The sequence below is a fragment of the Podarcis tiliguerta genome, assembly GCF_965153285.1.
Source record: "Podarcis tiliguerta genome assembly, chromosome: 10".
NCBI lineage: Eukaryota > Metazoa > Chordata > Lepidosauria > Squamata > Lacertidae > Podarcis > Podarcis tiliguerta.
The window spans coordinates 52527241-52540747 of record NC_139543.1 but is presented as its reverse complement, the minus strand read 5'-3'; the positions used below and the strand labels follow the sequence as shown (position 1 = coordinate 52540747).

General features: G+C 42.8%; 1 protein-coding gene across 3 annotated transcripts in view; it reads left to right on the top strand.

Moving 5' to 3' along the window:
• The window catches only part of BRAF (B-Raf proto-oncogene, serine/threonine kinase), a 60991-nt gene that overhangs the window by 23998 nt on the left and 23486 nt on the right, over positions 1-13507 (top strand). For 2 of the 3 annotated variants that reach the window (XM_083401467.1, XM_083401468.1), the window contains exons 6-10: positions 441-589; positions 1781-1897; positions 4666-4825; positions 6395-6431; positions 13056-13192. In XM_083401467.1, the coding sequence (XP_083257593.1) occupies positions 441-589; positions 1781-1897; positions 4666-4825; positions 6395-6431; positions 13056-13192 (600 nt within the window). Of the gene's footprint in view, positions 1-440; positions 590-1780; positions 1898-4665; positions 4826-6394; positions 6432-8697; positions 8818-13055; positions 13193-13507 lie in introns of all 3 variants that reach the window. The other variant, XM_083401466.1, reaches the window with a different exon arrangement.

The window sequence follows — 13507 nt, the reverse complement described above, 5'->3', positions numbered from 1 at the left end:
CACGTGTGATGGTTCTCTGTTTGAAAACTCAGGAGCCATTTTCTTTCATAAACTGTTTCTTGGTAAAATTGCCATAGAAACGTGAAATGTAAAGTTGCATGAAGGCAGGCGCAAAACAAGAAGGGGCAGATCTCCTGACATCAATGAAAATTGAGTTACTGCTTTGTAAACACAAATGTGTATTAGAGGATTTGTATTGCACTTAATATGCACTAAATTATTATAGCACACAATAGAACTGTGGGGGTTCTTCTGTTAGTTAAATTAGCAAACCGTTTGTCAGGATTACAGCTCTCTTTTCGGTCATAGGGCTTTTAGAGTAATACCTTCGATCTAACTTAAAAGGAGCTTGAATCGGCCCTTTTCTGACGATATGACATTGCAGTTTTAGCGGGCGCGAGAGGGCCTTGTTTCTCATGCCTGCTTTCTTGATGGCATAGGTACGAAAGACGTTCTTCACTTTAGCGTTCTGCGACTTCTGTCGAAAGCTGCTTTTCCAGGGGTTCCGTTGTCAGACCTGTGGGTACAAATTTCACCAGCGTTGTAGTACAGAGGTGCCGTTGATGTGCGTGAATTATGATCAGCTTGAGTAAGTAATCAAAACTCCTCTGCAGTTTAAATGCTCTTTCCCTGAATCTGCACACATAAGCGGTCACAACAGCACACGAGTGTATTGTACTGATATTGCCGCGGTGGCATCCTTTGTATGCAAAGGGGACATCTCTCCACCTAGGCTGCCTCTCCCACAGAATTAGGCAAATGTGACTAGTATGCCCTGTGCTCCAGAGAGCCCATAAATGAAAGCTTTAAGCATGACCTACACAGTCTGACAGTCATAGTTATCGCAGTATAATGTGCCTGTGCGTTAAATACCGTGTAGGCCAAGTTATGCGGTAGGGTGTCTGCCCTTTGCACCATAGCCACTGTTTTTCTTTGCTGGCACAATAGGACCAAGCCGTTGGTTGTCCCTTGAAGCTTTCTGTGTGAACTAGGATTACCTTTGGCAAAAGTAATTCAAAAGTTCAAGAAAGGAGTCTAAGGCAGTAAAAGTGTGGTGGGAGACCTCACAGGGTTTTGATTTCTTAAAGAATAAAATAAAATACAAGCTTTAAAAACTAGTTCAGCTACTATACTTCGGTCGCAAAGGGGAAGGATTATTCATCATATTCATATGTAAACTCTTGTACTTGACTATAGACTAAATGAAATCAAATTATCCTCATAAAGTAACTGACTACTTGTTTTGTTGCTGCCAAGTTGGAAAACAAAACTTTGAGTAGCAGTTCTTCTGCCCCATCTATAATACCATTTCACAAAAGATTTTCTACCTTTTGTTGGATACTGATTGTAGGGTAACCCACAAAGTCTCTCTTTTTGGCCTAGCAACAGTGAAAATCCGGATGAGTTATTAAAGAGATTGCAGTCAACTGCTTTGAGCATGTTCTTATTTAGCCATAAATATTTAGCCCCCCTTTTTATATAGCAAAATCCCTGTTGGAAGTGTAGCATTGCACCCAATGCATGGAGAAGCAGGACACAGCTTAGACCTCACAGAAGAAAGTGTCCTGCCAATGCTAAGAACTGATCTAAATAAAATGTTTCAAATCGCTGAGATTTGACTTTCCTGCTTAACTGTTACAAAACTGTAGTGTCACCTTTCAACGTCTTTTCTCTTGGAAACATGTAATTTAACCTATGATGTTTTCTTCCTCATACGATTTACGTTGTGAAACTTCTGGGTCTTGCCCAAGTTAGGTTTTTCTTTGTTTTTGCCTCACAGTTTGCTGTTTGTCTCCAAGTTCTTTGAACATCACCCAATACCGCAAGAGGAGGCCTCCTTAGAGACGACCCCAGTATCCGGATCATACACTTCAGTGGCCCCCTCAGATTCGCCTGGGTATGCTCTTAAATCCTGCTCTTCTAATAATAATGTGGGTTTGTAGTTTCTGAAAGGGAGGCTTGGGATTCAGGGGGAGGGGAACTGGGTGTCTACACCCATTTATATCAATCTAATGAATAGAAGTTAAGTGATTTTTATACAAGGGCTTAAGAAAATAACGATGATAATAAGGAAAACGTTGTGAAGCATTTATTCATCCTTACTCATCTGTTTGTTCTGGCCTCGGTTACAGTACTGCTGTTTACTGCTTGCTCTAGATGCTTCAGCTTAAACAGTTTGCTCAACAAAGGTCAGCTTTGGCACGAGAAACCTCTCTTTCTTTCAAGGGGATCTGATTTGTATAAGCAGAAGTTGTTGGGAGGTTGCTATTGTAGCATTCTACATTGGCCCAAAGTGGCGCTTGAGTGCTTTTCCTTCCCAAGTTTTGTTTGTGAGTAGATTGCTCCCCTGACACAATGGCTGTGTTCACAAATCACGGTTTAACATGACACACATGAACCACTGGGAAGTTCAGGAATGCTTCACCTCTGCCGTCTCCTCCTCCTCCTCCTTAGCCAGGAGGACAATTTTGGAAGCATTTATTTCTGGTTTTAGTTAACCTCAATTCCAGATTCAGACACCACAGAAAACTGGTTTTAGCTTAGGTATGTACTTCTGTATGTGATAGGCCTGCCCTCTCATACAAACCTTTTGCAACTGTGTCTTTGCTTAACATTTTGCATGTACCCTAATAGGGTCCATATTTGAGGTGCAGGGCTGATGCCATCATTCATCTTTCCGGTTCATCATTTTGGACACCATGAATGGTGTTGTGTGTGTGTGTTTGTAGACTTACGTTGAGGTAAATGTCTATCCTACCTTTCTATTTCCAAAGAAGTGCTCAATTTGACTCACCTAAATAATCAGTAAAACAATTTATAAAAAAAGCACACTCAAGAGTAAAAAATAATTCTTTTATTTATTGTCTTTATCAAATGTGTGTTCCACCCTTCCTCCCATTGGAGCCCAGGGCAGCAAACATCTCTGAAATAAAAATGTGGCTTAAAAAAAACCAAAATATTTGAAACATTTAAAAACTGCTAAAAACAACGAAATACAACAGCACCTGTAACCAAGCATGCACTTGAATAAAAACAGAAACTTTTTAAGTAGATGTCTGAAAGACTACAGTGATGGGGCTTGCCTAATATCAGTTGGCAAGGTGTTTCTAAGCACTAAAGGCCTGACTCTTGACAAATGTAGAATGAAGATTGTGATGCACTTTTAGAAGTGTAAGTTCTGCGCATCAGAGTTATACCTGAAGTAAACTGGTCCCAACCTGTTAAGGGCTTTATATGCCAATGGTAACACCTTGAACTTGGACCAGTGGTGAACTGGCAACTAGTGCAGATCTTTGAGCACAGGTCTAATCTGCTGACACTCACTCCTATAAGTGATTGTACTGCAACATGTTGCACTAACTTGCCGTTTCCCGACTGAGCACAAGGGAAGCCCCAGCAGAGTGGCATTGTAGTAGTCCTATCTTTAAGCTACCGATGCCTGAACTTCTGTGGTTATGCTGCCCCCTAGTCCAGGAACAGTCACAGTTGTCTTACTAGCTGAAGCCTGTGGGAAAAAAGAAGTAACAAAACAAAGTTCTTACAAAGCATTTAAAGTAGTAGAGAGCCACAGATTTGGTCTTCAGCTGAGGACAAAATACAGGTGAAAGAAGACAACCAAGGAAGCCAGTTCCGTATTCTGTGATATTAGCCAGGGTTGGGGCAGGATTTGTAGCAGTTGTCTGAAGCGCAGACAGCCATGGTGTGCCCACCATTTTAGATTTGCAATGCTCTGGTACAGAATCACTCCAGACTGTGGATGTCTTAGCCTTGCACCAAGCAATATAAAAACTGACCCTAGGATGTTGGGGAGGGGCAGAAAAGTGGGTAGGGACCACCTTGTGCCAAGATCAGCACCCACCAGATCTTGGCAGCTGCCCAAAGTGTCAGATGCTGAGGCCAGGCTTACCTCAGAAGGTGGCAGGGGGCATGGAAGAGCCACACAATATATTACTGCAGTATATTATACGTAGGGCTGCCTCTGAAGACTGCTTGGAAACTTCAGCTAGTGCAGAATTAAGCAGCCGGGTTGCTCACTGGAACAAGACGGTTTGAGCATATTGCACCAATCCTGGTCCGACTGCACTGGCTACCAATTAGTTTCCGGGGCCAATTCAAAGTGCTGGTTTTGACCTGTAAAGCCTTTAAACGGCAAAGGACTGCAATACCTCAAGGACCGCCTCTTTCCATATGAACCTACGCAGACCCTGAGATCATCTTCTGAGACCCTCCTTCGTGTGCCGCCTCCTCAAGAGGTCCAGAGGGTGGCAACACGAGAACGGGCCTTCTCTCCAGCGGCTCCCCATCTGTGGAATCCTCTCCCTAGGGAAGTTTGCCTGGCACTTTCATTATACACCTTTAGGCGCCAGGCAAAAACGTTCCTTTTTAACCAGGCCTTTGGTTGACCTGATTGACAGCCTATACCCTTTTAAAATGTGGCTCTTTTTTTGGGGGGGGGTTATTGGTTATTGTTTTTATTTTGATTTTATATATTGTGATCTTTTCTGTGAACCACCCTGAGACCTCCAGGTGGTATATAAATTAAATTAAATAAATCCCAGTGGGCAAATAGATTCAAGTGGGTGGAGATGGTTCCAGTTGCATCTTCTCTGCAATAACTAGGGATCCTGGCAGACCTTAATCTTTTTTATGCCTTGATTTTCTCAGCCCATCAGTTCTCCCTGGTCCTTCTCCTTCAAAATCCATTCCAATACCCCAGCCTTTCCGACCAGCAGACGAAGACCATCGGAATCAGTTTGGTCAACGAGACCGTTCCTCATCTGCCCCCAACGTGCACATCAATACTATAGAGCCTGTCAACATTGATGTAAGTTGCCACTTAAGCTTGGTCTTTAGAAGCAGAACGTTTCTTTTCCTTTGCTATGCTACTTAAGGAAGGGGTGGGCAAACAATGGGCCATAGGACTTGATTACCTGGATAAGTCCTTTCTCCCAGCTTATGTAGCAGAGCCTTCTTGCCGCTACCTTCTGTTCTTCCAAGGGTGGAGGAACAAGTGGGTGTATAGGGTTGGAAAGAGAATTAAGACTGTCTTTTAACTGTGTGTGTGTGTCCATTCTTGAACTCTTTGGAGGAGAAGGAAAGGGATATTTGTTAATCGGCTGCAGATTCTGAGCCATGCATTGCGTTATCTCTGATGATCAAACTCACATACACAGTGATGGATCTCAATACATCATGCTGCCTGAGTTTTCAGTCCCCATGTATAATATCAGGAATTGGTGTTATGGGCGAGTTCACATATTCTATTTAAGTGACAGCCAACCCTGTGATAGTCTGGCAGACTGTGTCCATGACTACATAAATGGGTGAGACGTTATTGTTTGTTACCCACCCAGAGCCTTCAGAATGGGGAGGGATAAATACAGAAAAAATAATCCTTTCCCAGCTTGGCTGCCATGGCTGGGTAAAAATAAACAATTACGATGTGATTTCACACTATGTGATTTCCAACTATTTCACACCCTTTGATTACAGCTTGGTGGTTGTTACTAAATGGAACAGGTGAATGTGTTCTAATGTGTTCTAATACATGCTGTGTGCATGTTCATGGCCTGAACAAATTTTTGACTGGAACATTTTGTCCCTAATTATTTAAATTTGTCTAATACAAAGTCCAAGGTAGGTCGTGAGATCTTCTGTGTGCGGTCCACGGCAGCTAAAAATTACTGTGGATGACGGCCAACCATGGTGATCTAGTTTCACAATGGACTTCCCTTTCCACTCCTTCTACCTGCAGCCCCTTGCACATCCTCAAAATTTGCTTTGGGGGGTAGTGGGAGGAGAGGAAGGGCCATCACATCCACTGGCATGACGTTGAATATAGCCCTGAGCATACAGGCGCCTGCAATCCATTGGTATTACCTCATGCTATTCTCCTAGGACATCCCAAAACAGAATTAGTTGCCACTTCTATTTTGCTTGATGAATCTGTATTAACTCAGAAGCTTGCTATTTGTTCGTAGTGGAAGTGGGTCCATAAACTTAACGCCTTGCCTATTTAACACTGCTGATTGATGATCATCGTTCTCCTTATAGTGTCAATCAATAGTCTTCATTTTCCCTTGCTCTTTTAGAACAATATTTTGTTCTATCTCTTAGAGCAGAACATGACTCTGGCATCATTCTCCCAGCTGCTTCTAGACCCTGTTTGCTAATACATTTAGCTTGCCACACCCAGCAAAGTCCAAATGGCCCTATGCGTGGGGAGGTATTGGCAGGCAAGTGACCATTTTGTGGACAGGAGGAAACATCTTCTTTATCTATGCAACTGCTGTCAGTTGACCTTTCTTATATTTGTGTTATATCACCGTAATTATGACAAGCAACTGAAGTAATGCATTAATAAGATGCATACAGCTTTGTTTTTGATTTGTAGGAGTTGATTAGAGATCAAGGGTTGCGAGGAGAGGGAGGTAAGTGATTTTGTTCTCTTGCATAAAAAATGCATTGCTTTGCCCCCTCCCCTTTGTTCCACCTTCTTTTGCAAAATACAGACACAGAGAGAAATGTAAACAGAACAGTGAAATTTAGCTGCACTTGCTTGTCCCATGACCTTTGAGTTTGTTTGATGAAAAGTTTTAGTGGTTCACTCCCATTGTGGGAGAAGAGGAGGGGAGAACATCATGCAAAGTGGTAGCCAGTGGTTTTTGGTTTTTTTTCTAAAGTGGGTTATCAGATGGTAATAGTAGGAGGTAACTGACCTTCAGTAAAGTTATTCTTCTTTACCTTCCTTTTATCTTAAAAAGGCCGAACGTGCCACCCATCTATCTTGATATACAACCAGAACACCTACACAACAAGGACTCTCTAGGGGCCTGTCAGCCAGCACAATTTGTGAGCAGAATACTGAGCACTGTTCCTCTCTAATTTTACAACATGGGAGCATCCTAGAAAAATCCCCATGGTATTCAGAACCACGAAGGCTTGATCTGTGTGACTGTTGAGAATGCAACAGTCCTTAGCATATCCATAACTTTCTGGGTAGTAGAATAGATCAGATGTACACATATTTTGATATATTTTTAAAACAAGCTCCCAATAAACAGGGCACCTATCTTTAATGTTTCCAATATATAATTTTTTTTGAAACCAATCCTTACAAATACAGCCTAAAGGAAGCATTCCCTTCTATGTTGTGAGAGACAGAGTTGAGGAAGCCTTCTGCCATGACACATGTGCCTTGTCTGAGAGCAAGGTATGCTTTTTCCTATAGATTGATTGATTTTGTTCCCGATTGCATATTTATACCGATTTAAGATGGATGTCAGGGATGGGCAGGAGACTGAGGGACCGGACAGAGGAGGAAGATGCAGGGTAAACGGCCAGCGATTTCTGGGGTTCTGGGCCATGTATGTGGCAGCAACCAGGGGAGGGGGGAGATATGGGGCAGCCAGAGAAACAGGGGAATAGGAGGCGGAGGAAATTCTGCAGGAGGTCTTGGGAGTCTGAAGAGCCCGCAACAGCCCCAAAGAAAGTTGTGCCTTCAGAATCCCTTCTGCTGTCTCCATGCTCAAGGAGGGGCTTGAAGTAACAAAGCTGCCATTAAGGAGGGGCTGTTGGGTGCTTGCGCGAGTGCACCGCATCAGACAAGGGTGGAAGAAAGCAGGGGCGGCAGGGCCACACTGCCACTCTCAACTGGGCCGCAGAGGGAGCTTGCCTAGGCAGCTAGTTAAAAGGGAGTGGTGTGTATATCTGGTGCACCATAGGAGCTGATGTGCCAATACAGAACTAAACATCTAGCTGCTGCTCCTCAGTCTGGATGCATCCAGGACAACAGGTATGGTGGCTAAGATGCTCCCATGCAGTAAAAAAGTAAAGCAGCCTTGAATTGACTTCTCATGAATGGGTCCAACTCTTGAGAGTAAAAGCCAGCGCTGTGTGTTTATATCCTTTCCCCACCTTGTAACAAACGTGCTTATGGCAGCTGCTGCTGCTGCAAAACCTGTTTGGGTTAGAGCTCCATTTGCTAACTGGCTGCCAGGCTTCACATTAAGGCTTTGACTTGGCTCGTCATCATTTGAGTGCACAGTATGGGCTTTGCCATATAATGCAGGAGAGCATGTGTCCCTAATCAGCCAGCCTTTTCGCTTTCCATAGCTTCTTTTATGTCCCGCCCCCACCTCCCTTTCTTTTTATCCCATTTGCAATTTACGACTTCAGTGTTCCAAGACAAACCTTGTTTCAGCCAGGATTTCCTTTTTCTTCTTCTGTTGGTTCCATCTGACAAGCTGGCTACTACTTTGCAACTTTGAGTTCGGAGGTGTGAATCAAAACCGCACACCCCACCAGTTTAATTATATTGCCCGTTTTGACTATTGTGTATGTCCAGGTAGCTGTGGCTTTTGAACAGTTTTGCCCATTTTGTCCCAACATTTAAATGTTGTGTACTATGATGTCATTTTAAAACTCTGGTCAATAAGCTCTCTGCTGGGCATCTGAGAATATGTAGCAATTCCCTGCCATTTGAAAGTATGCTGTTCAGGGTTTTGTTTTTGGTTTTTTTTGTGTGTGTTTTTAAAAACAAAAAACAAAAAAAGTAGAAATATGGGGTTCTCCCCTGCAAAGTCATAAACAATCTATGCCTAGGAGTCAAAGCACCTTAGTTATGTCCCATGACTTTCATTTCTTCTGTGTGTCTGTCTTCCTGTCTCTGCCTGCCCGTCTCTTTCTCTCTAACAGCCCCTATGAACCAGCTGGTGCGCTGCCTTCGGAAATACCAATCCCGGACTCCCAGTCCCCTCCTCCATTCTGTCCCCAGTGAGATAGTGTTTGATTTTGAGCCTGGCCCAGTGTTCAGAGGTAGTTGGGCTCTTCTTTCTCGTTTTCACCCAAATCAAACTAAATAAAAACCACAGATGCTGTTTGTGCCTCACCCTCACAGCGTGTGTATGTAAGTGTGTGAGTTTATCAAAACACTGTCTTTTTTGTTTTTTTGGGTTTGTTTGTGTTTTTTTGGCTTGGCCTGGCTGGAATGCTTTGAATGTGCTTTTTCACCCATTTTCACTCACCCTTATTAAACTCACAAATTACTCTGCGTTGGATATAGAGCATTGTAGAGACGATGTTTTTTCCATGCTGCCTTTCAAAAAGTGTTGCTTGTTGCAAGGGTCTCTAGTTGAAATGAGGATAGGAGAGGTCCTGCAAACGCTTAACATCTGTACAAACTATTTTGCACTCCAAGAGATTCTTCTATTAAAGGCTGCCGACTGACCTCACCCACCCCAAAGAAAACAGCCTAGCCTACTCCTGTACCTTTAACAATAGGTTGCATCTGCCAAAATTAACAGGTTAAGCCTTTTCCTGGCAACAGATCAGCCTGCTTTTAAAGTCACAAGAGCGAAGGTTGGCAGAAAAGTTGACAACCCTAGCTGGGGTTCCAGCAGAACCGTTCTTGTTGTCTGTCTGATGTTAAGGCTTTGCAGGATTTTGGAGGAGACTGATATTCCTAATTTCCTTGACTGTCAGTTTCAACTTAATGCTTGAGATAGAGCTCCTCAATTAATATTGTCTTTCAGAGAACTGTTGCAAAGTACTAACAATTCTGCTGACAACTCACTTCAGTATATAATTAATTACCTTCTAGTATAATTTATCTCACTGATGATATGTTGGGGCTGTGACTAATCTGGATACTAATGGAATATATTACAGAACTCTGCAGACATCAGTTGAAATCAGGTTCGGTTTGTGTACTAAAGCACAAGCAAGTTCCATTTCGACTTAAGTCTGTAGCTATTTGGCTGCCTCTAAACAAATTCTGCTAAGCAAAAGCATCAGGGCTGCAATCTAGCACAGAACTGGGCATGCTTAGTGATATTTTTCTCTCTCTACTAGATTGTGGCCCAGATGTTAAACTGAAGCATGATTCGGATGTGGCAGTGCACAGCCATAAAACGCATACAAAAACAGCGATACACAAATTTGAATGCTTCCATTTTGAAGCAATAGGCACCCCATTTGTTAAATAATTTCCAAAATGTATAGATTGATCTCCAGCTAAGTCACACTCGGAGTAAACCTGTTGAAATCGATGAACTCGTTATTGGAGTCGATTGATTTCATTTAGTTTACTTGTGAGTATGACCCACGTTGGATCTCACTCGTAGCTTTCATAATAGTTTAACCAGATAAATCAGATTGAACACTGTCTAAATAAGGTTTTATGTTTTGTGATAAGTAGTACAGCTTTTTCAAAAGTTTCAGGTTTTAATTATGACCGTAGAGATAATATCACTTCTAAAAAGTGAATAAGAGCAGTCCCCTCCTGCTGTGGGATTAGCGTTGTATTGATGGTCCTGTGTCTTTTGAAATTTAGTCCAACACTCCTGGAAAGTGTCAAGATGACACTTCAGACCAAGTTAGCAGTTTGTTAAAAAAACTAGCAATTTCCAATGGTAATTTTACACATTCATTTCCCCACACAGAGCTTTTTCTTCAAATTTTCAAATCCCAATAGATACTGGCCCTGCTAGGTAAATCCTGGTTAATGACTCCCTGTGAAAGAATAGCAATCTAGTGCATCCTGCCCAATCACTCTTACCCTGGCACAAGCAGGACCAGCAAGGCATAAAACTTAGTTTGGCATGATGTCTCATAAACTATGAACGTCAAGCCAAAAACAAGCCTTGGGTTTGCCACACTGGTTTGTTCAAGAGAAACAACCACGATCCTGGGTTTGGGAGAAATGACAGCCCAGGCTTCATGGCTTTTTCATTACAATCATACCAAGGGAGGAGCAAATTGTGAGTCAACAGGCAGCATTACCATGGCATGTGAATGGCATCATAGGAGTGGAAAGGGTGGATACTACAAGTGCAGAAAAAGCAGAAGTACCCACTGTTATGTGTAGACTGAGAGGACAGACCGAAAGATGCTGCAGAGAAGAGGAGTTAAGGGCCTCAATGCAGAAATCTGGGCTGCATTATTCAGTCTGAGCCAGAGGTGGAACATCTGTAAGGAAGCGTCATGGATAGCGGGAGAGAGTAAATTGGATAGAAGACCAGGGAAAAGCCAGGCATTCGTTATAGCTGAAACCATCAGCACAATGAGAGCCCTCAATGAGAAAAATTGTTTGTCTAGGAACAAAGCTGTAAGGTCCCCCAACCCATTACAGGATGCAGGAAATATGAGAAGCCTTTAGTCCGCTAAGGCAGCAGTCGTAAATGCACTTGTGAGGAGTAAGCCCCTTTGAACACAGTGAGACCTACTTCTAAAGTAAATAGGCGTAGGATTGCACTCAGAATTGTTCTGTTGGGAAAAGAAAACAGTTGTAAACTTAAATAGTACTGTCATGGATTTTACTCTTCCAAATCTGAGCTTCTGATATTCCAATACCCAAATTGCATTTTTATTCTTGTAGTGCCAACTAGTAGTGCTCTGTAAATAATAATACTCCTATTGAATGCTTTTAGGGTGGGGTGCTGCTTAAGGTAAATGAGATAGTTGAGCAGAAGGCAACTTCTGCTTGGATACTACTTTTGTGACAGCTCCTTCACAAGCCCAGAACAAACCATGACCCCCCCCCCCACACTGTGTTATTGCAGGGCTCAGAATCCCTGAAGCCTCGTAGAGGATTCAGCACAAAATCCATCTGTGTGTTGCTTCCTTGCTTTTGTGTCCAGGCCAGTAACATCTTTTGCCCAGTTATAAGATAGGCTTCAGCCGCTTAAATTAGTTCCCTTTCGGGTGGCATTATAAAGCTGTGTAGATTTAGGCCTATTTGTGGCTCTTGTGTTCATCTCTTTACATGAATATCTCCCTTCAGCTTCAAGAGCTGTTTGCTATGTAGCGTGTGGGGGAAGCCTAACAACTGAGACCCTGTTAGGTTCACAGAACTCACTTTACAGTTCTCTGGATCTTGGCCTCCCCTTTTAATATTCTTTCCATTGAGTCCAAGTTGGTTTCATGTCCAACTGTAGTCAGATTATCCTAGGGCAGCCTTTGCTAATCTAGTGTCCTCCAAGTGCTTGGGATCACAACTTTCGTCAGCACAGCCGAAAACACCTGGAGGGCGTCAGTTTGGGGAAGGCTGTTACAGGGTTAGTGGTAGCAAGTCAGGAAAGCCAGCAGAATTAAACAAAATATAAAATAGTCTGAAGTTTCTTTTAAAAACAGGCAAACCAAGGGCACAAACACGGTTTCACTTTGCATCTTGCCTGCTCAAAGAAAGGATGCGTGCAGCCCAGAAAAATCTAAAATGTGCTTCAGGTTGTTTGATTAAGGTGGGCTTTAAATCTTTAAGCCTTTTAACTCCTTTTGCACTCATTTTAGAGGCCCAGTCCCCCTTTCACATTAGTTTAAATCCGTAGTTTGATATGAATGAGCAACACGCAGGTCCACATTGCTTAAAAGTTCCCATGGTGCTCCTTTCCCACTCCTGATTCTGTTCCATGGACCAAATAAGCCAAAGTCTGGCTTGTCCAGTTGTCAAAACCTGGGCTCAAGGTCCTCCAGACAAACCACAAGCTGTAATTGAGGCTTGCTCTTCACTTACGACTTGTGGTTTGTTTGCAGAAAACCAGTCACAAATCAGCGTTCAGACAAGATAACCAGTCAGACTCTGGATTGTTTCATCTTTGGAGTGGCAGGAGCAGGGGAGGTGCTCTGGGGGAACTTGTGAGCATTGAGCAGCATGTTGCTCACTCGTAGCACACCAAAGTCTGTTTTAAACTATGGCTTAATGTAACATGTGAGCTGGTCCAATAATTAAGCAACTAATTGCAACTGGGCAGTTTGCAGTGATTGCTGTTGAACAAGCTTGATCTTTCCTCTTTTGTGAATTAAAGGCACAATCCCACAGAAATCAGCAGATTTTTTAAAAACTGAATTTAGTGTGCTAGGACTGCAACCTGAAAATGTATGTTAAGTGCACTTGTTTCGTAAGTCTTACCTCTTACTTTTAAATGCCTTTTATGTTTGGAAATATTGCATCTTAACTGCAGTTTCTGCACTTAACTATTGTGTGAAACAAGCCTAGCAGGGAATGTTTATGTCTTTAGAAATCCAGAAGTACTTTTGACTTTTAATCTCAAATACAGGCTCAACCACGGGTTTATCTGCCACACCACCTGCATCCTTACCCGGGTCCCTCACCAATGTGAAAGCGTTGCAGAAATCCCCGGGGCCTCAGCGAGAGAGGAAGTCTTCCTCCTCTTCAGAAGACCGGAGCAGAATGGTAAGTCCAAAGTTGGTTTATTGAATTGGCAACCAGGCTTTACCACGTTAGAGACTGGTAGATGTTGTGCTGCCCAAACTTCTAACTGTGGTTAGAAAATCAGGAGTGCCCCAAACACTTGAGCACTTATTCTTCCCCCTCCTCCTATATGCCAATTCCCCCTCCCCTTCATTTGCAGAGGTAAACTTAGTGTAGCATTATGCACTATGGCTGCAAACTATGGGTTGTAACTACTTATGGTTAGCAAAAACAAAATACGAAACACCAGTGTAGTTGTAAGGCTTTCTGCGTGAGGAAAACATATGGATGTATTAC